The sequence below is a fragment of the Delphinus delphis genome, chromosome 1 (genome assembly GCF_949987515.2).
Source record: "Delphinus delphis chromosome 1, mDelDel1.2, whole genome shotgun sequence".
Classification (NCBI taxonomy): Eukaryota; Metazoa; Chordata; class Mammalia; order Artiodactyla; family Delphinidae; genus Delphinus; species Delphinus delphis.
Window position 1 is genome coordinate 34255945 of NC_082683.1, and position 23783 is coordinate 34279727.

General features: G+C 40.2%; 3 protein-coding genes across 7 annotated transcripts in view; 2 read left to right on the forward strand and 1 right to left on the reverse strand.

The window, feature by feature from the left end:
* Positions 1-14869, reverse strand: part of ZMYND12 (zinc finger MYND-type containing 12) — a 33922-nt gene extending 19053 nt beyond the window's left edge. Inside the window, exons 1-3 of the mRNA XM_060004222.1 lie at positions 14754-14869; positions 4244-4385; positions 3397-3568 (exon numbers count right to left, since the gene is read on the reverse strand). Coding sequence (XP_059860205.1) covers positions 3397-3568; positions 4244-4385; positions 14754-14863 — 424 coding nt within the window. The 5' untranslated portion in view covers positions 14864-14869. The remainder of the gene's footprint in view (positions 1-3396; positions 3569-4243; positions 4386-14753) is intronic.
* A 494-nt stretch (positions 14870-15363) lies between these two features.
* Positions 15364-21781, forward strand: PPCS (phosphopantothenoylcysteine synthetase). Of its 3 annotated transcripts, none has more exons than XR_009520616.1 (3): positions 15364-15937; positions 16110-16430; positions 21767-21781. XR_009520616.1 is itself a non-coding variant. In XM_060020505.1 (3 exons), the coding sequence occupies exons 1-3, from the start codon at positions 15430-15432 to the stop codon at positions 18368-18370; spliced, it is 936 nt and encodes a 311-aa protein (XP_059876488.1). In that variant the 5' UTR covers positions 15364-15429; the 3' UTR covers positions 18371-19321. The 3 variants fall into 3 exon arrangements, 2 of the variants coding, with proteins under 2 accessions (XP_059876488.1, XP_059876502.1); XM_060020505.1 differs by lacking the exon at positions 21767-21781 and adding an exon at positions 18047-19321 and having other exon boundaries at positions 16110-16213; XM_060020519.1 differs by lacking the exons at positions 15364-15937; positions 21767-21781 and adding an exon at positions 18047-19321 and having other exon boundaries at positions 16322-16430.
* Positions 21366-23783, forward strand: part of CCDC30 (coiled-coil domain containing 30) — a 170036-nt gene continuing 167618 nt past the window's right edge. For 2 of the 3 annotated variants that reach the window (XM_060020474.1, XM_060020480.1), the window contains exon 1: positions 21366-21968. Coding sequence is in view for 1 of the 3 variants with exons in the window: in XM_060020491.1 (XP_059876474.1) it covers positions 22098-22289 (192 nt within the window). In the remaining 2 variants the exon portion in view is untranslated. Of the gene's footprint in view, positions 22290-23783 lie in introns of all 3 variants that reach the window. The other variant, XM_060020491.1, reaches the window with a different exon arrangement.

A 23783-nucleotide genomic window follows, 5' to 3' on the forward strand; every position in this document is an offset into this window, starting at 1 on the left:
CGTTAAAATTCCAAAGTTTTACTTTGAAAAAAAGTATGAATGCCTCTTATTTTTCCACTCCAGTCTGGAGGAATCTCTAAGGTGGGAGAGGCATGTCCACAGGGGATGTGATTTATTTAGACTTTCAAAAAGGTTGGCAAGGTTTTAAATCAGTAACTGTGGGAGTTAGAATGAAACCTTCCATTTAGACAGCACTTTTCTGCTTGCAAAGCACTTTCCTGTCCGTTATACATAAATTCATTTAAACCTCAAAACAATCCTGTGAAGTGGACTCAGATTCAACAAATGCTTACATAGTTCCCATTTAGGTGTCAGGTTCTAAGGAGTTCTTGAGTACCTTCCCTGCACTAAGTACTGTGCTGGATGTAAAGACACTCCGAGGAGAAAGAATAGACAGAGTCCCAGTTCTCCCTGAACTTATGGTCTAGTGCAGGAGAGGAACTTTAATTAAATAATCTCATCAAAAAATGTATAATTATTATCAAAGTAAGTGCCCAGAAAAAAGAAAGAGGTTTCTAAGTGGATACATAAAAAGAGAACTGACCCAATCTGGGGGCTTGGGAAAGGGTTCTAATCAGGGGGTGGTGACTCAAGCTGAGACCTGAAGGATGAATAGGAGTTAGTTAGGTGAAGGGGAGGGGAAGAGAAGTGGGGGGAGTGGCTAGAGAAGAACCTTCCAGAACAAGGAAGCATCACAGTGCTTCTGAGGACCCGAGAGAAGGCCAACACAACTGAAAGGGAGAGAGAAAAGAATGAGAGGTGAGGTGAGAGAATTCATAAAGGCTGGACCAAACAGGGACTCATAGCTTGCTTTGGGAACTTGGTCTTTATTTATTGGAGTGACTTGGTCACATTTTGTTTGGAGACCACGTTGGAAGGAGGCCAGGGAAGATGTGCAGAGACCAGTTGGCAGGTAGTAATCCAAATAAAAGATGATGGGATTTAGGCTAGGGTGACTTTTCCAAAATCCTATAGCTAGTCAGTGTCAGAGATAAAGAGAGCCTGGGCTGTATTTCCTTGTTTGGTGCTCTTCCTCTAGCTTGGGAGGAGGGACAGTCCAGAATGGCGAGTCAGATCTGAGTAGGGTAAAGAGGGCATTCTTGCAGCTAAGTGGCCTGGTATGAAGTCGGAGCCCAAACCAGTGAGGAGGGGGTCCATACAGAAGAGGCATCCCAGAATAGGAGTCAGAGCCCCCAAAAGGAGAGGAGGGCATCTGCAAGGGGAAAGGATAGGATTGGAGATGGGAGGTTGGCTCATACAGGGTAACCAACTAAATATATAAATACATCAATGAAAATGGAAGCCAGCATTCTCACTGTCAGAGAAGGGAGCTATAAACATGAAATGGGAGAAAATGAGATTGAACCCTGTGGATTTAAATGTACTCCTGTGGACCCACGATCATATACAGATACAGATGTAGAGACGGAGATTTAGAAATAATGCACATATACACATTATTATATTTACACATGTTCCCTAATTCTGTCCATTGAGAGCCTGGGAGCAGCCATACCTCAATAGCAACGAGTATGTCCAGTGCACAACTCCTGGCTTCTAAATTCCATTTTCTGCTAAAACAAATCAGGGCTCCTTGGAGGTATGTTCCAGAAAGCAGGAAAGTGATCAAAGAACAATGGGGAAGAATTCCCTGGCAGTACAGTGGTTAGGACTCCACACTTTCTCTGCCTACGGCTCAGGTTCAATCCTTGGTCGAGGAACTAAGATCCCACAAGCCATGTAGCCAAAAAAAAGAACAATGGGGATGTGTTAAGGAGACACAGAAGCCAGTGTGATGGGCTGCCACCTGCCAAATCAAGGACAGTTTGAACATCAAATTAATGATAGTAATGGACTGTAACCCACTAAATAAAACAGGAAAACAACAGTCTATGTTGATATAAATAAATAAATGAATTCATTGAAAGTTTGTTGAGGAATGGAATATTTATATAGTTCCAAATACCTCTCTATAAAATACTTATTCATTGCAAAGAGAAGAAAGAGTAACTTTACAGAGAAGAAGCCTGGCAGACACCACCTTAATAAAGTAACTTAAATGAACATCATCAATCATGGGACAAAATAAAAACATGTGCCAACTTATAGGATGGGATGAGAAGAACACAGCATCACTTCAGTGATATTCCTGCCAAAGACACATCACCTCAGTCCAGTCATGAGGAAACATCAGAGAAACTCAGATTGAAGGACATTTTGTAAAATAATTGGCCTTTAATCTTTGAAGGCGTCCAAGTCATAAAAGTCAAGGAAAGATTGAGAAACTACTCCAGAATGAAGGAGACTAAAGACACATGGCAACAAAATGAAAGGTGTGATTCTGGACTCTACCCGTTTGCTGTAAAGATGTGATTGGGACAACTGGAAAAGCTGAATGGGGTCTGCTCAGTACATAATCATGGATGATAGTTATATTGTGGTCAAGAAGGAGACGTCTCTGTAGGAAATACATACTGAAGTAGTCAAGGCATAGGGCATCAAGTAAGCAACTTACTCTCAGATAGCTTAGGGAAAAAGTTCTTTGTACTGTATTTCCTACAGTTTTACTTTTCAAAAAGTTTTTTTTAATAGTGGCTGTTAAGATATAAAGTAGTAGTACAGTACCTAAAAGGCTATCGATGCTCAAAAATGTTAATTCCCCTCAAAAATGCTAATTCTCCTGTTGTAGCAACCACCATGTGTGATGTCTGTGCCCCGCTCTCAGAACTGCCTCTGCCGTCCATAGGAGCAGGTTCCTATTTCCGTGTTTGAACTATGTGACCCTGACACAAAGGTAGATACAGATAGATGCCGCCGTCAAGCTGAGTCAACACAATTCTTTCTTCCAGGAATTTAACATTGGAAATCAGATGCTAATTAGTTTCTATAACCCACCTTGAACCTGGAGGATATGTAAATTCAATGTAAATTCAGCTACATCTGACATTTTGGGGTAGCTGTCTTCTGCAGTAAGAATAGGGTAGAAAAATCTGGTCTGCAGAGGTGGAAAATAAAGCAGATGCAGAGAGAGAAACCTAGAAACAGAGACAAGAAACAAGACCCCAAGACCCAAGAGACAGAAACAGAGACCACCAGCCTTGGTTTGTTATAGCATTCTGAGTTTAGTATCTCATGAAGTCTCACTTCCCTTAGGACACCTCAGCGTCCTAATAAATTTCCTCCTTTTGCTAAGGCCAGCTAGAGTGGATTTCGTTCAGTTTTACCAAAAAGTCCATGACATCTCCTTCCCCACCTTGTGCCAAACTTTACAGCAATCCTGCTCTTCCACAAAAGGTATCTTGGTGCCACTGCCAAAGCTGGGTGTTTTGGCCACTGATATGACCCAGTATAGCACTTCTTACAGGCTCCAGGGTGTCTCAAGTCAGTTTCACTTACCAAGGCTGGCCTCGGCCAACAGCAGGTAGGCAGGTACCAGCTCTACTGAACTCATGCCATGAACACTCATGCGGAAGCGAAGAGAGTGCAAAGCTGCTGGGACAGCATCTTCATGTTTTCCTTCAAAGATATATTTCTGGGCTACGGTGTAGCAAAATTCGATCAAATGCTTCTGTGGAAAAAAAAACTAGACTCTCTGAGACAGTCTAAGGGTAAAAGGCAATGGTGGATATAGGTACACCTGGAGATAGGGCCAACACCTGATGACCTGCTCGAGAGCACACAGTGAGCCTGCCTGCATTGAGGCGGACATGAGACCCAAAATAGGTGATTAAAAAGGCAAACTCTGGACTGTGAGTTCCTCAAGGTCCAGGAACAAGTATCTTCTCATCTTAGGTTGGTGCTTGGCATAAATGAGTGCTCAATATAAAATTATTAAATGATTATTATTCTTACATTTTTAATAAAATTTTAGTTTAGCAAAGCTGTAATGTCTCAGGACAATCTAAAATGTTCTGTCTTTCTATTTGAGTTAATTTTGAAAGAAACATATTTTTCCTTCTGGAATTATCCTGCTTCACTAATATCACTAATATTAACTAATATAATATTAACTAATATTAACTAATATATTAACTAATATTCACTAATATAACTAATATTCACTAATGCTGCAGGTTTTCAGTAGATATGTGGAGAACAACAATGGTATTGAGGACATAAAGACATAAAACCAAGTCTCTGCCCTCAGAGGTTATAGTTTAGTGACCTCGCACAGTACAACCTTTTCCCTGGGCAGGTTCTCTGCACCCGTGAGTTAACCCTGCAACCGTCCTATAAGCCCTACCTGCCGCTGCTGCAGCTGCTGCAGGCCATGCTGCCGTTCTTCCTCTGAGTTGTAGAAGGGCATGGAAGTGCGCAGGGGAATCAGGAGCTGACATATCTTCTCATGGATGCTGCCCCAATCAGCTCTTTGATGAACCACACCACTGACAACGAAAACGTGGACTTCATTATCTTTACCTTTGGCTTGCCCACTGGTTCTCCTGGCCCTACTGCTGGCCCAGCCCTAGAAACTAGAAAAGTAAGCCCAACACAAACCAGGCAGGGAGCCCAAAGCCATTTCCGACACAAATCGCTTTTCCTTCACGTGGTTATTGGGTGGCGGTGTAAAAACCAGGGGTGCGGGAGGATGTTGTTTCTGCAGGCAGTTATATGCTATGGTTATTCTGCTTTTCTTCTTCATTAATGACAACAAAGACAACTTTAACTCTGCATGGGTCTAAGATCATTTTCAAAATATCTGAACACTGAAGCTGATGAATTTAAGTGTCTTTTTCTTAGGGAAAGGAAAGAAATTTACATTTGATGAGGCTCTAGGAGACACTTTCCCTGTAATTAGTATATATACCAATTATAGGTATATATATATGCCAGTTATAGGTATATATATATACCAATTATAGGTATATATATATATATACCAATTATAAGTATATATACCAATTATAGGTGTATATATATATATATATATATATATATATATATATATATGTTGCATGGCTTGGGAGAGCACCATTTGCATTGTCTTCTGTGCTCTAGGAGGGCCATTCACATAGAATACACTGTGAATGCCCTCCAGTCCTAGTGGTGCAGCAGGTGGTCATGAAAGTAACTGTTTAACTTTTTGAAAACAAGACAAAATCATTATTTTTTTAAGGTAAGGAAGCACAGGTGTCAAGAGTAAGTAGTTACTCTAGGCCTGTACTCCAAAGCCAGTCATTTTTTAGTTCTCCAGAGGGAAGCATTGTGGCAGTTTGGTATACAGCTTTTCTGACTGTTTTATATGCATATTTAGTATTTTTTAAACACTTAATTGGACAGCACAAATATAGAACATTTGCATCATTGCAGAAAAATTCTATTGGACAGCACTCCTACAGAGAATCTACTCCCATTCTTTTTTTTTTTTTTTTTTTAATGGCCGTGCCACATGGCTTGCAGGATCTTAATTCCCCCGATCAGGAACTGAACCCACATCCTCAGTAGTGAAAGCGTGGAGTCCCAACCACTGGGCCACCAGGGAATTGCCTCCTATTCCTTACATAATTGCCTCTATGAATGACTCCCAAATCCATTACCTAGTCTGACCCTTCCTCCAAATATGTTTATATAATTGATACATAATTGATATTGATATATAATTCACATACAATAAAAGTCATCTTCTTAAAGTGCACAGTTCAATGTTTTTATTATATTCTTGAGGTCATATAGCCATCACCCTATCTAATTTCAGGGCATTTTCATCACTCAAAAAAGAAACTCCATTTATTCTAGCAGGTACTCTCATTCTTCCCTCCAACCACTGTTGCCCAGAAGCCACTAATCTATTTTCTCTATGCATTTGCCTGTTCTGGACTTTGCATATAAATGGAAACAGACAATATGGCTTTTATGTCTGTATTCTTTACTACTGAATACTATTCCACTGAATGGCTATATCATTTTTTGTCTATCCATTCATCAGGTGGTAGATATTTGGGTTGTTTCCAGTTTTTGGCTATTATTATTACTGAACAGTTGTGAACAAGTTTTTGTGCGAACATATATTTTCAATTCTCTTGGGTACACCTAAGAATGGAATTGCTGGGTTATACAGTAACTTTATGATTAAACTTTTGAGGACTGCCAAACTGTTTTAACATAGGTTGTACCACTTTACACTCCCACCAGTGATGTATGAGGGTTCCATTTTTTCTACATCCTTGTCAATGCTTGCTATTTTCTGTCCTTTTTTATTATAGCCATTATAGTGTGTGTGAGGTAGTATATCATTGTGGTTTTATTCTGCATTTCCTTAATAACTAATAATGTTGAGCATCATTTTATGTGCTTATTGGCCATTTGTATATCTTCTTTGAAGAAATGTTGATTCAAATCCTTTGCCCATTTTTTTAAACCAGGTCCTTTATCTTTTTATTTTTGAGTTTTAAGTGTTCTTTGCATATTCTGGATAATAGATCCTTAACATATATGATCCGCAAATATTTTCTCCAATTCTGTGGGTTGTCTTTTCACTTTCTTGATAGTGTGCTCTGATGCACAAAAGTTTTTCATTTTGATGGTGCCCAACTTATCTATTTTTCCTTTGGTTCCTTGTGCTTTTAGTGTCATATCTAAGAACTGTTCCCTAATCCAAAATCACACAGATTTACAACTATGTTTCCTTTTAAAAGTTTTATGTTTTAACTCTTATATTTAAGTCTTTTTGAACATGGTGTAAAGTAGGGGTCCAAATTCTTCTTTTGCATATGGATATCCAGTTATCCCTGCACCATTTGGAAGGGACCATTCTTTTCTTAATTAAATGGTCTTGGCACCCTTGTTGAAAATCAATTGACCATACAATTAATCTACAACTAAGGAGACAAAAATATACAATGGAGAAAAGACAGTCTCTTCAAAAAGTGGTGCCGGGAAAATTGGACAGCTACATGTAAAAGAACATTCTCTAACAAACACCATATACAAAAATAAACTCAAAATGTATGTAAGACCAGAAACCATAAAACTCCTATAGGAAAACATAGGCAGGAACTCTCTCTGACATAAATCACAGCAATATTTTTTTGGATCTGTCACCTAAAGCAAAGGAAATAAAAGCAAAAATAAACAAATGGGACCTAATTAAACTTAAAAGCTTTTGCACAGCAAAGGAAACCACTGATAAAATGAAAAGACAACCTACTGAATGGGAGAAAATATTTGCAAATGATATGACCATCATATATAATCCATCATATATAAATAGCTCATACAACTCAACATCAAAAAAAACAACAACCCAATTAAAAAATAGGAAGAAGAACTGAGTAGACGTTTTTCCATAAAAGGCATGTAGATGGCCAATAGGCACATGAAAAGATGCTCAACATCACTAATCATCAGTGAAATGCAAATCAAAACCACAATGGCTATCAACAAAAAAGAACACAAGTAAATGTTGGCAAGGATGCAGAGAAAAGGGAACCCTCATACACTGTTGGGGGAAATGTAAATTGGTGCAGCCACTGTGGAAGACAGTATGGAGTAGTCTCAAAAAACTAAAAATAGAATTACCATATGACCCAGCAATTCCACTCCTGGGTATATAGCCAAAACAAAAAAAAATTCATTTGAAAAGATACATGCACCCCAATATTCATAGCACTATTTACAACTGCCAAGATATGGAAGCAACCTAAGTGTCCATCACCACATGAATGAATAAAGAAGATGTGAGATATATATATATATATATATATACACACACACACACACACACACACACACACACACACTGGAATACTGCTAAGATAAAATGAATGAAATTTTGCCATTTGCAGCAACATGGATGGACTTGGAGGGTATCATGCTAAGTGAAACAAGTCAGACAGAGAAAGGCAAATACCGTAATGATATCACTTATATGTGGAATCTAAAAAATACAACAAATTAGTGACTATAACAAAAAAGAAGCAGACTCATTGATATAGGGAACAAACTAGTGGTTACCAGTAGGGAGAGGGGCAATATAGGGGTATAGGGTTAAGAGGTACAAACTACTATGTATAAAATAAGTTACAAGGATATATTGTACAACATGGGGAATGTAGCCATATTTTATAATAACTATAAATGGAATATTACCTATATTTCAATTTTTAAAAACTGCAAAAAAAAGAAAAAGAAAATCAATTGGCCATAGATGTATGTGCTTATTTTTGGACTCTCAATTCTATTCCATCAATCTATAGGTCTATCCTTATTCTAGTACCACACTATCTTTATTACTGTAGCTTTGTAGTAACTTTTGAAATTGAGAAATGTGAGTTCTCCAACTTTGCTCTTTTTTGAGATTTTTTTAGCTATTCTGGGTCCCTTTCATTTTCATATGAATTTTAGGATCAGAGTGTCCATTCATGCAAAAATGACAATTGGAATTTTTACAGGGATTGCATTGAATCTGCAGATCAAACTATTTCATATTAAGTCTCCCAGTCTGTGAATATGAAATATCCTTCCACTTATTTAGGTTTTCTTTAATTTTGTTCCACAATATTTTGTATCTTTCCAGTGTATAAGTCTTGTACTTCTATGGTTATTCCTTTATTTAAAGTGCTATTGTAAATGGAATAGCTGTCTTAATTTCATTTTTAGATTGCTAGTATACAGAAATATAAGTGATTTTTGCATATTTGTCTTGTATATCCTGTAACCTTTCTGAATTCACTTATTAGCTCTAATAGTTTTTTTGTGGGTTCTTCAGGGGTTTCTCTATATAAGATCATGTCATCTGTGAATAGAGGTACTTTTACTCCTTCTTTTCCAAGCTGGATGCTTTTTATTTCATTGTCTTCCCTAATTGCCCCAACTAGAACCTCTAGTACAACGTTGAATAGAAGTGGTGAAAGTGACATTCTTGCCTCATTTCTGATTTTACAAGGGAAAGATTTTATAGACTTTGACTATTAAGTATGATGCTAATGTTGTGTTTCTCTATGGTTCTTTCATAGATACTCTTTACCAAGTTACAGAAATTCCTTTCTATTCCTACTTTGTTAAGTATTTTTATCATGAAGGGTGTTGGACGTTGCCAAATGTTTTTTCTGTATCTATTGAGATGATTATATGATTTTTTTCTTTATTCTATTAAGATGATGTTTTATATTGATTGATATTCATATGTTGAACCAACCTTGAATTCCTGGGAGAAATTCCATTAGGTCATGATATATAATTCTTTTTATATTCTGCTGGATTTGGTCTGCTAGTATTTTGTTAAGGATTTCTGCATCTATATTCATAAGGGATATTGGTCTGTAGTTTCCTTTTGATGTTTTTCTCTGGTTTTGGTGTTAGGATAATATCAGCCTCATAAAAAGTTGGGAACTCTTCCCTCTTCTTCTATTTTCTGGAAGAGTTTGTGAAGAATTGTTAAGTCTTCTTTAAATATTTGACAGAATTCACCAGTGAAATCCTCCTGGGCTTTTCTTTGTGAAAAGTTTTTTGATTACTTAGCTAAATCTCTTTATTTATAGACCTACTCAGATATTCTATTTCTTCTTGAGTAGTTTTGGTAGTTTGTGTCTTATTAGGAATATATTTCATCTAGGACTTCAAATTTGTTGGCATACAATTGTACATAGTATTCTCATAATCCCTTTTATTTCTGTAAAGTTGGTAGCAATGTCTCCACTTTCATTTTCTTTTTTTAAATATTTACTTATTTATTTATTTGGCTGAGCCGGGTCGTAGTTGCAGCATGCAGGATCTTCGTTGAGGCATGCGGGATCTTTCGTCGCAGCACACAGGATCTTTAGTTGCAGCATGTGAACTCTTAGTTGCGGCATGTGGGATCTAGTTCCCTGACCAGGGATCGAACCAGGGCCTGCTGCATTGGGAGCGCAGAGCCTTAGCAACTGGACCAGAAGGGAAGTCCCTCCACTTCCATTTTCTGATTTTAGTAACTTGAGTCTTCTTTTCTGGGTCAGTTTGTCAATTTCGATCTTCTTAAAGAAACAACTTTTGGTTTTGTTGATTCTCTGTATTGTTTTCCTATTCTTTATTTCATTTATTTCTGCTGTAATCTTCACTATTTCCCTCCTGCTAGCTTTGGGTTGAGTTTGCTCTTCTTTCTCTACTCTTTAAAGTATAAGACTAGGTTATTGGTTTGAGATCTTCCTTCTTTTTTAGCATATGTGTTTACAGCTATAAATTTCCTTCTAGGTACTGCTTTCACTGTGTCATATCAGTTTTAGTATGTTGTGCTTTTGTTTTCATTTTACTTCAAAGCATTTTCTAATGTCTCTTGTGATTTCTTCTTTGACCCACTGGTTGTTTGTGTGTGTTATTTCTACACATTCATAAATTTCCGAAACTTCCTTCTGTTACTGACTACTAATTTCATCCCATTGTGGTTGAAGAACATACCTTGTATATTTTCAATCCTTATAAATTTACTGAGATTTTTTAATGATCTAATAGCTGGTTGACCCTGGAGAATGTTCCATATGCACTTGAGAAGAATGTATATTCTGTATTCTATAAATGTCTGTTAGGTCTAGTTCGTTTATAGTGTTGTTCAGGTCTTATATTTCCCTGCTGATCTCTTGTTCAGTTGTTCTATTCATTGTTGAAAGGCGGATATTGAAGTGTCCAACTATTACTATTGAATTATTTCTCCCTTCAGTTCTGCCAGTTATTGCTTCATGTATTTTGAGACTGTGGTTGGATGCATACAATCACAGGTTTCTGCATTTCTATTGCCTATTATATATTTTTATTTAAATGTGAGAAAGTTAGCTATTTGATTCCATTTATACATAGTCCAAAACAGGTAACAATAACCTAGGGCAGGGATTAGCAAGGTTTTCCTTGCAGCCAGATAGTAAATTTTGGGCTTTACGAGCTACTTGGTCTCTGTTGCAACTACTCAACTCTGTTGTCGTAGCATAAAAGCAGTCATAGACAATACATAGCTGTGTTCAAATACTCTCTCTCCTTCCTTTCTCCTGGGACAACAGAAATGCGATAAAGTATGTTCTTTATAAACTGTGACAGCTCTCATAGACATGACAAAAAGCATTTTTAAGGGTTTTTTGATAGAGAATTATTGAAAACAAATCAATAAAAGCACTTAACAGCCAGAATAAAGAAATAGGTGACTTCCACAGGGTATTTATTTAATACGGGCTTACTGAGTAATTGTGTGAGCAATGGAAATATTAACTTACTTAACTGCCTGAACTGTTCTTCTACTGACAGCATCTGCATATCTTTCCCTTCTAAAGAAAGGGTGCATATTTATATGTTCCTGAGCTCTCTCCTTATTCATCTGTATCACCCCTCACAACCATCACAGGGTCATGCATAAACAAGGAGTTGAAAAGTATGCTTTCAAATTAGGGCTCACAGTCAAATAGCTTGTGGGCCAGACATGTTTTGTTTGGCCATTACCATGTTTTTTAAACTAATGTGAATGTTGTTAGGCGGGGCATTCATTCTCCAGTTCACCATAGATCTTACTATTGAATACCACTTCACTGTTTTCTCTTCCTGGACAGTGAAAGCATTTTAATTTGTGCCCCATATGTTAAATGAAAGGAAAAAATATTGCAAATTACTCTTATCTATATGCTACGACTTAATAACCTATAGTATTGAAGCCTCTTTCACCTATAATGTTTCACTGTGTACTTTAATAAAAATGCCTTCTCTTAAAAATGTTCTATGTCCTGGGAACATTCTCACAATCCAACACAGAATGATATGCACAAGATTACACAGAGTGTATAAAATAAATGTATTTATAGGAAAAGAACATGAAGAAATTCACCAAAATGTCAGGCTATTAATTATCTGGGTTGTGAGATTATGGATTATATTTCATCTTTATATTTTGTATTTTCAAGTTTTCTGTAGTGCGCATGAATTACATTTATAATTGGGAAAAATTATTTTGCAAAAAAATAAACTTTCACAAATCCAAGTTGACTGTCCTTCCTGCTCTTTAAATTTGGGATGAGGAAAAACAATATTTATTGAGTGCCAGCATGGTCTCAGGCATGGGGCTAGATGCTTTACATTCAACCGTGAAAACCCTGGAAGGGGATATTAAAGGCCCCCATTTGTGAGATATAGAACAATTACCACAGCTTTATTTTCTGGAAAAATCATGAAATCTCTAGGACACAAGGATATAGAAATCTGGAGAAAAGTAGGGGGAGAGTAGAAGACCTTAAAAATAATTAAAGGCAGTGAAAGAAGAGAAAGAAAATAATGGAGGATAAGGGCATAGGAAATAATAATTTATTCATGCATTCATCAAATATTTAGTTTCAATCATTTCAAGATACTTTGCTGGAGACCATAGGTTATACGCAGATGGGTATGAAACAGATCAAAAGATAACATACATATGACAGTCCTTCTACATATTCAACATAATATCCTGCATCAACAGAGCATAATAAAATTGAGCTAACATGTTTGCCAACAACTATAATGAGGCAGGGAAATAAGAGTCATGTGAGAGGTACAGAGTAAGTACAAAGTGAGTTGAGAGGAAGGAGGAATTGCTTCTGGCTGGAGGGATGAAGGGGACGTAGGTGCTCATATCAGGCAAAGGAGTCTCACCTCTCCCCAGAGTGCCAGCCCTGTACTTAAAATTGTTTACTCAGGACTTCCCTAGCGGTCCAGTGGTTCCAATGCAGGGGACCTGGGTTCAATCTCTGGTTGGGGAACTAAAATCCCACAAGCTGTGCGGTCCAGCCAGAAGAAAAAAAAGAAAAAGATAGATATTAAACAAGTAAAACAAAAACATAAAAGTACAGAAAAAGTGAAGAAAAAATGTGAGAGAGAAAATCAGATAGGGGCATTTAGGTTGGGTTTTCCAGAAAGACCTCTTTGAAGAAATAACATTCTGAGAACAGAAAGATGAAAGAGAGCTAGGAAGATTCGTGACTGTAGGGAAAGTTCCCAGCAAAGGCAACGGCCTGGGCAAAGAAACTGAGGGAGGAAAAGAGTTGGCAAATTAGAATTGAAAGAAAGCCTCTGTAACTGCATCAATGAAAAGAGGAGATGACTGGTGGGAATTGAAGATAGAGAAGCAACCAGGGCTTTGCAGTTTCTGTTACAAATTCTGAATTGTATTCTATATGCATTGAAGAAACAGCAATGAAAACACAGATGCTGTCCTTGCCCTCATGAGGCATACAGCCTAGTGAGGAATACAGACCACTGAACAAGTGATTTCAATCCATGTCATAAATGTGAGGCTAAGGGACCTAAAGAGTGCTGTGAAAGCACCGAGGAGGGACACCTAATTCAGTCTCCACTGGGACCACTGCAACTGAGAAGTTACGCAGCCTTCAGCGTCTACCTTCCAATCTAAAACCATCCATGACCCCCCAGAGGATAAATTCCAAACTCCTTGATCTCATGTCACTGTTTGGCCCTAACCTTTATCTTCTTGGTTTAAACTCCTACTACTACCTATCACAATGATTTTTAAACTTTTTTTTTAAACTCAGCATACAGTAGGAAATACATTTCACTAGTACAGACACATAACCACATAAATCACTAAAACAAAAGTTTCAAGAAACAATTCAAGTAGGATTACTCTGATACTTTCTATTCTTTTTTTTTTTTTCTTAAAATGCTTTTTGTGATTTATTCATGACCCGCTAATGGGCCCTGGACTGCAGTCTGAAAATCAGTGACTGCTCCCTCCACGGCTACCTTCTCTACCCACCTCTGAACAAAGTCTGTTCTCTCACCCTTTACCCAAGCAGTCCTGGATGCCAGGAGTGCTCTACCTTTCCTTCTTCATTGTTCGTTCACCTAGCAATTTCCTTCTGACCTCTCAAGACCCAGTGCAAATGTTACTTCTTCAGAGGAACCTTTCCAGATACTGCCCTATCACCATGCTTCCATCCTTAGAGGTCCCAGGGAACAGTACTCCCTGAGTGACAGCACTTGTCATGTAGGGTTGTATTATAATGACTTTCTTTTTTAAACAAGTTAGTCGGCTCTGGACTAGGTTTCTGGACGTCAGGAACCTAGCTGTTTTATCTCAGGTCCCAAATAGGGTCCAATCTGAAGCAAAGATCAGTGGATGTTATGTTGAATAAATGAAAGCTGACCTCATCTTGTACTACCCTCCCCACACTGTCACCATCTGGCTATGCTCTGACAAACTAACTTTCTATCTAATCCTCAAACACACCAAAGTCTTCCCTCCCTCGGAGCCTCACTGTGCCACTCTTCCCCCAGCATTTCCCTGGAGGGCTGTTCCTACTCTAACTTCAGATCGATAGTCTACCCTCAGAGAGGCTGTCTGCCCAACCTCCCATCACATTTCCTTTGTCTTTATGGCATTTATCACTCTCTGAAATTATCTTGTTTTGTCTGTTTGTTTACTTATCTTTCTCGTCAGAACATTAGATTTTTTTTTTTTTTGGCCAGAGCCGCATGGCATGTGGGATCTTAATTCCCTGACCAGGTATCGAACCCTATGCCCCCTACAGTGGAAGCGCGGAGTCTCAACCACTGGGCAGCCAGGGAAGTCCTAGAACATTAGATTTTTGAGGGACGTGGTGTCCCGAGTTTCCCCCAGGAAGTTCAGCACCTAGAACAGTACATAGCGAACAGTAGGCGCGCAACAAAACATCTGGGGAGGAATGATTGAGTGGGAGAGGAAGCGGACACGGACATAGAACTCTTAGGGACCTGTCTTGAAGCCGCTTTGAGGGTTCCCTGACTGAGAGAGAGGGGGTTGAGGCGCCCAGGTGCCACGTTTCAGGGCCTACCAGTAATAAGTGACTGTGCAGGCCCTGCAGACCCGCTCGGCCGGAGCTTCGCACACCTCACAGCAGAGCCGGCGCCCCTTGGGCACCGCAAGAGGGTAGATCACGTTCATGCTGCGGCAGACGGTGTTGTCGGTCTCTAGGACCGTTGCCTGGCGAGGACACACTGGGCGGCGCTGTCACGTGACCAACAAGGCGCAGCCTCATTCCAAGCTTTTCGAGGGCGGGTGGGTCGTGGCTCGACTGACACTTGGGAGTGTGTTTGTAGGGTTTAAAAAAAAACCAAAAAAACAAAACAAGCCCTTCACTACAAATCCAAAGGTTAAATGGCCGGGCACTCAAATTTTAGCGAGGTCCAAGCCTAGCAGGGTCTGTATGGTAGCCGGTAAGGGTCAAACACGTCCAGATCTTCACCCAGACTAGGAAACTAAACGAGGGGGTGTGACTCCTCCAGGTGCCTGCCCAGCCGAGAACTCCCGCCAGCTCAGTGTCAATTTCGCACGCTGTGGGGCGGAACCAGCACGCATTTCCAGACCTGCAGAAACCCGGCGCTGGCTTGCAGCGCATGGTAGCGAACCGCCCCCTCACTATTGCGGCTGCGCGTGGGCCAGGTACCGGGGCAGGGGGCGTGGCGCCGAAGACCCCGTAGCTTGCGCTGGCGCGGCGGGTTCCGGGACCGATGGCGGCAGTCGACCTGGTCGCCGAGTTCCCCCAGCCCGCCGGTGCCGCGCGCTGGGCCGAGGTGATGGCTCGGTTCGCTGCCGGCCTGGGCGCGCAGGGCCGACGGGTAGTGTTGGTCACGTCCGGCGGCACCAAGGTCCCCCTGGAAGCCCGGCCTGTGCGCTTCCTGGACAACTTCAGCAGCGGGCGGCGCGGTGCTACCTCGGCCGAAGCCTTCCTGGCCGCGGGCTACGGGGTCCTGTTTCTGTACCGTGCTCGCTCTGCCTTCCCCTTTGCCCACCGCTTCCCGCCCCAGACCTGGCTGTCGGCTCTGCGGCCCTCCGGCCGAGCGGCTTCGGGCTTGCTGAGCTTGGAGGCGGAGGAGAAGGCACTCCCGGGCTTCGCCGCGGCTCTGCGGAGCTACCAGGAGGCTGAGGCTGCCGGCACCTTCCTGGCCATAGAGTTCACCACTTTGGCAGACTATTTGCATCTGCTGCAGGCTGCAGCCCAGGCGCTCAATCCGCTAGGTGCGTGCCTTTAGGAGTCCATCGGATGCCGGGAGGCAGAGCCTTTCCCCCAAGACGCGCATCCCCTTACCCCCTCTTTACCCATGGCTCTCACAGCGGGGGAACCTGAGTTGAAAAGGAGCTGACTCCATACCCTTCTCCGATTTATTACACCCTGTGCTTCTTTTTGCAGGCTCTTCTGCGATGTTTTACCTGGCTGCGGCCGTGTCAGATTTCTATGTTCCTGTGTCCGAAATGCCTGAACACAAGATCCAGTCATCTGGGGGCCCACTGCAGGTGATGGGCGCTTCTCTTCCAGAGATCTGATTCCCTATAACCAATCTTGGGTTAATTTCCTTTTGATCTGGAGATGGCCTTTCTGCATTCCGTATGTGCTAGGCACTAGGGATCAGAGATGACTAAGACACCGCTCTCCCTCAAGGACCTCACAATCTAGTGAGGTTGCTGGACACAGACATAATTACAGTACAGAGTGATAAATACTCTAGTAGAGGTACGTACAAAGTGAAGTCAGAGCATGGGGTGAGTGAATCTCGGGGAAAGTCAAGGCTTTCTGGAGGAGATGGCTTGAACTGGGTTTTAAAAGATGAGCAGAGGGTGTACCAGACAAAGTAGGGAAGGTCACTCCAGACAGAGTAAACGATTGGAGTTTGGAAATGGGCAGTGTGTTGTGAACTGAAGTTGTTTGGTAAGGCTGGAGAGCCTGGAGAGTGGTGGGGATGGAGGGCAGACCGAAGAGACAGCTTCCTACGTAGAAGATTTTGTATTCCTTCCTAAGGAGCTTGAACTTTATCCTGTGGAGCCAAGGACAACCAAAGTAGGAGAATGAGATAAAGTTTTTGTTTGAGAAGAACATTCTGGCATCAGTATGAAAGGTGAATTAGAGAGAGTGGTTGGGGGGGGTGATTAGATGGTGGTTATTGTTGCAGTTTAAGGAAGAGGTGTGGGGAAGGTAGTGGTGTGGTTGAGATGCTGAGATGATCTGGCTACTTGGAACCTGAGGGAATTCTTAGTCATTTATTGGGTGATAAAAGTAGAATTTAAATAGGAGAAATTTAAATAGTAGAGTTTAAATAGGAGAAATTTAAATAGTAGAATTTAAATAGGAGAAACTACCTGTGGGGCACTTTCTGACTTTGTAGAGTAGTTCATTTGTTCATTTCTTCAACAAATATTTATTGAGTACCTACTATATGCCAGGCCCTATTATAGGACCTGGAGATAAAGCAGTGAAAAGAAACGTACTGTGCCCTTGTTTTGATTATATTCTGCAGAGGAGACAATAAGTAAGTCAAATGCATACTATGTTAGGTAGTGATAAATGCTAAGGAGAAAAATAAAGCGGGGAATGGGTATGTGATTCCTATCATACTTGCTAACTCTTTGAGGGGACATCCTGATGGTGAGCTTAGTGATTTCATACTTTTTAAATTCTGGGAGCTTTAGTTTATCCTATAATTCCTGTCATTCCTAGTTCTATCTTGAAAGTACACAAAACGACTCAACATTCCCCTTAGAAGGGATTGAGAATAATATAGTAGTATTTAATGAATGAAAATACAGTCACTTCTGTTTCCTCAATGCTAAGATGGTACGTGACAATTTTATTTTATTTTTTTTACAAGTTACAATTTTTAAATGGAGTCAAATAGCCAGTCTAGCAATGCAAGAAATATTTTAGGCTGAGAGGTTTAAAACTCAACCTTATTTGAACTTCCGCCAAAGTAACATCTGCATAAACAGATTATTTGCATTTGTTTATTTGAGGGTTTGGTTTCAAAAATAAAAGGGAATGTTTGAGAAGATGTAATGCTGTTCTTTAGAGTTCTATTAATGGCGATGAGGGTTGCAGAGCAGGGCTAATTCATAAGACATGGTTTGCCCCAGAATATGTATGAAGCTTTGAAATCAGGCATCCTTATGAACACTACAGAGTCAAGGCTTTTAAGTAAGCATTTAATATGCTTTAAAAAGTTTGAAGTGAGAAGTCCCACTTAAACTGACATAGCCAAGCATCTGAGTCTCTGCTTCTTTAGTTTCCCTTGAGATTGACCTGGTTGGTAGGTGGTAACCTTGTTTGCTTATTAAGTTTCTCTTTTTCCAATACAGATAACAATGAAGATGGTGCCAAAAATGCTTTCTCCTTTGGTTAAAGACTGGGCTCCCAAAGCATTTATAATTTCCTTTAAGTTGGAGACTGACCCCTTCATTGTAATTGATCGTGCACGGAATGCTTTGGAAATTTATCGACATCAAGTGGTGGTGGCTAACATCCTTGATTCACGACGGTCCTTTGTGGTTATTATAACCAAAGAGTCAGAAACCAAGTTATTGTTATCAGAGGAAGAAGTAGGAAAAGGTATAGAGATAGAAGAGAAGATAGTGGATGATCTTCAGTCTCGACATACCGCTTTTATACATGACAAAAACTGAAGTAAAAAGCCTTTATTTATAAGATCAAAGATTGTTCAGTGGACCAGGGCTCTTACAGATGGTGAGAACTAGAATAAATCCTTTGCTTTCATAAAGACAGAAAATGAAGGGGAAAAGCAGTGAGTGGTGTGCAGACGAATAGTGCTTGGTGTTTCTCTTTTAAAGGTCTTTTAATACTCAGAAAACATGAGAACAAAGGTAAAGCAGTTATGACCAAACCACCTGACACACTCACTTGAATGATATCTTGATTTTGAAAATGATTCAAGTTGTTTCTCACCTTAAGAAAAAAAAAACGTATTGGGAATTATATTCCTCAAAATATACATGTGGGGCCTGAATATCAATCTTCTTCATACTGTAAAAGGGATTATGGATGCATGAATGGCCATGCTTTGAAGAGCAAATATTTGTTCATGCCTACTATGTGATAGGCCCTGAGGATTTTGAGGATTCAAAAGATGAATAAACATGTCTAGTTTGGGAAATGGATATATAAAAAATTAAGTACAATAAAGTGTGTGCCCCAAAGCCAACACAATGGAAAGGATGATGTTTTTGTGGTTTTTTTTTTTTTTTGAAATTTACTAAAGATGGGAGCAGGAGAGAAGGACACCTCCCCAAAGATAGATTATCTATAGAATGATGATTGTCCCACTACATTTACTCCTTGCTTCTTGTCCTAGACTCACTCCATATTTGAGTTAAGAATTTACCTTTCAAATATTTTAGAACTGCTCTTGAGGGAAAGTTAACCCAGGCTTCTACCTGGGGCCATGCAGGGCCCAGCTGGTGGCCACTGCCCTGAAGGAGGCATTACAGGGTGGTAAAGAGTATGGGTTTTGGAGTCATCTTAGCCAGGTTAGACCCTTCCAGCTGTGCCACCAATTAGCATTGTAAGCTTAGATACCTGACTTAGTTTCCTCATCTATAAAATGGTGATAATTTCTCTGCAAAATACCATCATTTGTTAGGATTAAATAAATAAAATGGTGAAGGTAAAGCAGGAGTCTGGCACTTGGCACGTAATTCACATTAAATAAATGTTTGCAATTGCTGTTTTTCTCACTTAGCAAAGCAGTGTTTCCAAAGCTCCCACTGTCCTGGGCTTTGAGTTGGGAGTGCAAAAGAAGTGCAGTCCTGAGAAATACCCTAAATGACCCATAGGATGGTCCGGAGTGCAATGTGAAAAACTACCATTAAGAACTAGGTAGAAGCAAGTACTCTACCTCACATAAATGAGTTAAAATGCAGTTCATGGAGTGAGTTGGGAAGGGTAGCCCGAAGTGTGTCTGGTAACAGAAGTACAATAAACTTTAATTGAAAAGATATGAACAGAAGTGCTAAGACACATCTAAATACTTCAGGTGAAGTGTTTAGGAAATGTGACTTCATTAAATCAGGAAGCAGAGGAAAAATACCTGCAGCAATCAGGACTTCTCTGGAAGCAGAAATCCTATTGAACAAAAGTTTTAAATTAACTTCTGGTTCAATTGGCAAAACCTAAAAAGCAACAGGCTAGGCAGTGGCTGCAGTACTAAAGGGGCATGAAATAAAAGATTGATTTTCTTCCCTACATCTATAGCTTATGTGGATGATGGCTGTCATTATCTTTGACTGTACAGTGAGGATAAATGGAGTTAGAACTAGAAGTGATTCTAATGTTTGTTTTTATCATAATTATTACTTCCCTTGGGAACCATTTTCTGTTGTGTTTTGTTAATGCTTAAAAACAACCACCACTACCCTAAATGGAATTATTTAGAGTGTTTTCCAATTCAGTTTAGTTTCCATTCAGAGCATTTAAACAGTATTTACACATGTAAAAATTCCAAGAAGTTGTTTTGTTTGTTTGTTGAATCAGCAAATGGAAGTGTGTAAAGAATGAAAGAAAACTAAGAATGAGGGTGGTCTAATGGTTAGGATGCGGCGCTTTCACTGCCGTGGCCGGGTTCAATACCAAGCCACGGCTCGGACAAAAAAAAAAAACAACCTAAGAATGAAAAGGAACATAAGTCAATGAGAGCAAATAAGGAACTTGATCTAGATCAGAGGACTAAGGAAAGTATCCTTGAGGAAATGACACTTGAACTGCTACGTAGAAGTTAAGTGGGCTGGAGGTGATGGTGGTGAGCATTTCAGATCAGAGAGAAAAACATTTGCAAGGGCTCTGGTGCCAGAGGGAGAGATTGAAGCACTTCTAGAAAGTAAGGGATAAGATCCGTCCAGATAATGCATGTAGAAGCGGCAAAGCTTTGGAAAGGATCCTGTGAGAAACTAGAATAAGACTAAGAAATGTGAAGTATGTGTTTGGGATACCAGCAAAGCAAGGGCCCCAAAACATGAATAAAATCGAGCTTTGATGAACTAACTAGAATCTTGCGGTAAGAGCATTTAAATGAAGATGATAAAAACCGAGGCTATGTTAAATTTTGTGTCTTTTAGATATTTTTATTTTGCATTACATAGGTGGAGGATACTGTTCACATAAACCGAATTTTCAGTGCTTAGGGCTTCTGAAGGACTTCAGCTTCAGGGATAGTTCTAGTCAAGTCCTGTTTCTTCATTTTTACAATAATAAGCCGATTCCAAAAGTGTTGTGATTTGTCTTAGGTGCCCCACCCAGGTAATGAGTGACAGATTCTGACCTAAAATTCAGAACTCCTGACCTAGCAACCTCCCCCTTTAAGAATGAAGTTACTTCTAGAAAAATAAATCCAAGTTTATTAGGCTTGGGCTCTCGATAAGGTCTGGCGGGAAGCTGCTAGAGAACTATAAACACCCTGTGGCAAAACTTACACTTAAAAGTTGCAAATACACGCCGTTACGTTACCATGGTTACTACAGAGCCAATGGGATGAACCGTACCTTCGTTCCCGGAGCTAAGCCAGAGGCCAATGTTCTGCGCCGTAGCAATGGTCTCTGGCAGGAAGCACAGCCCCTGAGCCAATGGTGCGTGTCGTTTCTATGGTTCCCGCCGGAAGGACGCGGCGTCTCCGCAGAGAGCGCGGTTGCTATGACGCCCGTGACCGGACCGGCACCTGCAGCTCTCCGCTGAGCAGCGGTGGAGCGTAGCTGCCGCCGGACACTCACCGCTCTCTCTAAAGGACAATTTCCGGCCTGGTTCCTGAGGTTCCCGCCGCAGCCGCAAGGAGAAAAGCAGCTATTCTCCGCTCTTTTTTTTAGCATTTCAGGTCTTTCCCGCTTTTCTGCCCAGCAGGGCCTGAAACGACGGAAGAGACTCACCTGGCTTGGCCTTTCTCTGCCTAAGGATGGATTCGCCGGTTTCCCGGGACCCACCCGCCGCAGGCCTTTAGAATTAGGCTGCTGCTTTTATTTAAAGAGGGCTTAGAACCCTCAGTCTGTTAAGTAGACGTTCTTTTTCTCACTTTCCAGGCGAAGACTCTCCCCTGTACAGAGAATGCATCTGAAGGTCCAGGCCATGACAAAGTCCACCGAGCCACGGATTCCCCTGGTTGTCGGCCTGTGAACAAAGAACTGCCGTTTTCTCCGTTGTGCCCTATGTTCGCCATGCAGAACTTTAATTCCCGATGAAGCTCCGGAGGCATTTTGTATCCTCAACATCAGGCGTCATCAAGTCAGTTACCTTCTGCCTTTCAAGCTACAACCTCATCCACTTCTCTCATTAATCCTGAGCGCCAGTTTTCCCATCCTGCTCATTCCGCAGCCATTCTCACCCTTTCTTGTCCACACTGCACACTCCTGAATGTCCATTCGTCTCCACCACCTCTGTCATCTCTACACGACCTCCTTCTTTCCTGCTACAATGCTTTGGGTATCTAAGTATTTCACATTCTCCAATCCTGGAATCATTTGGAAGATTTTCTTTGTTTCTCTGTGCTACGGCAAGCTTTCTGTCTCGGGTAAACTAGAGACGAGAATGGAGAAGCACACTTTGGTAAATACAAACAGTAAATTTCTACTAGTGTGTTTTGAAAGTGGAGGGGGAAAAAAATCAAAATGCATTTTTTGGGCTTATCGCAGTCTTATATAAAAAAGGAAGATTGTTCCTTGCTTAAGTGAATACTGTGTTAGGCATACATTTTAGTGATGCATTCATGCATGTGAAAAGATCATTCAGAATGATCATGTAACAAGATTTCAACTTTAAGTCCATATGAACCCAAAACCGTGATACGATAGAATTTTCGGGAGAGGAGATGCTTGAAACAGTTCTTGTGCCTCCTCTTCATGTCAGTTTGTTAATCAGAAACATCCCTTGAGATGGGAGTCAAGAAACAACAGCAACAAAAAAAAGGAGGAATGATTGAAAATAAATATTTTTGGCAAGGGGGCAGGCTTAATAGTCCTAAAAAGACTGGAACAGAGAGGCCTTAAAAATAGAATATGATTTATTTAGATCCAGTGCAATTGTATTTTAGCATGGAAAACTTTATTTAATTTGTCTTAAAGTATGTGTTTCTCATTGAGTCTTACTATTCTTAAATGTAAAGTTATTTTGAAGATATGCAAAGTGTACCTTTTTAACAGGTATTTGTGGGGATAGAATGATTTAGATATTTTTAATTCTCAGGCCAATTACAGCAGTTATTTGTGATGTTCATGCTTAAAGCCAAGGCAGGTTTCCAAATACTGAGAAATTCAGCTTTCTTTTTTATAGTAGATTGGAAAAGAAAAACAAGTTCTGCAACGTTTTCAATTTTTCACATTAAATGGGAACTGAATAAATTCTAACTCTTGAGAAAAAGGGGCTGTTAGATGCTACATGGTAAGGAGTTTTCCTTTCCCCTTCCAATATGCATTTATTGAACAAACATCATTATGGCAATATTAACATGAAACTAAAAAAATTTTCCTCTCACCCCTAGCCCAGTGGTTCTAAACCTGGGACGGGGGTGGGGGTATTTTGCTCCGTAAGGAACATGTGGCAATGGATGGAGACATTTGTAGTTGTCACTACTGGGGATGTATAACTGGCAGCTAGTTAGTAGAAGCCAGGGATGCTGCTCTACGTTCTACTGTGCACAGAGCAACCCCCCACAAGAAAGAATTAGCCAGCCCCAAATGTCAGTAGTGCTGAGTTTGACGTATCAACAGTTCATTTTTCTGTTCTGTGTCAGTCCTTGCTTATGTGCATACGTTTTTTACATAGTTATAATTACAGTGTACATTTTGCCTTTCTTTTTCACTTAATTTTCTATTTTAAGTTTAAACATTGCTACATTGTTCTGAACTTCTAAAAAAAGTATTTTTCTCATTTTATTCAGGGATTGAAAAGGAATAAAAGGTATAATATATACTGTATTTAAGACATCTGTAAGTTTTAAATTATATTTGGGTAGGAGGAAGAAAGAAGGACTAGGATGAATAACCCAAGTGGATATCTCAGTTTTCATGGCCATACTCTTTACTGTGTTCCCTTATGTCACTC

Bases quoted from the DNA above. Each gene is read 5' to 3' on its own strand.
- PPCS (XM_060020505.1), top strand. From the start codon at position 15,430: ATGGCGGCAGTCGACCTGGTCGCCGAGTTCCCCCAGCCCGCCGGTGCC. The intron at 15,938-16,109 runs GTGCGTGCCTTT...TTCTTTTTGCAG, and splicing joins CCAGGCGCTCAATCCGCTAG to GCTCTTCTGCGATGTTTTAC. The intron at 16,214-18,046 runs GTGATGGGCGCT...TTTCCAATACAG, and splicing joins CATCTGGGGGCCCACTGCAG to ATAACAATGAAGATGGTGCC.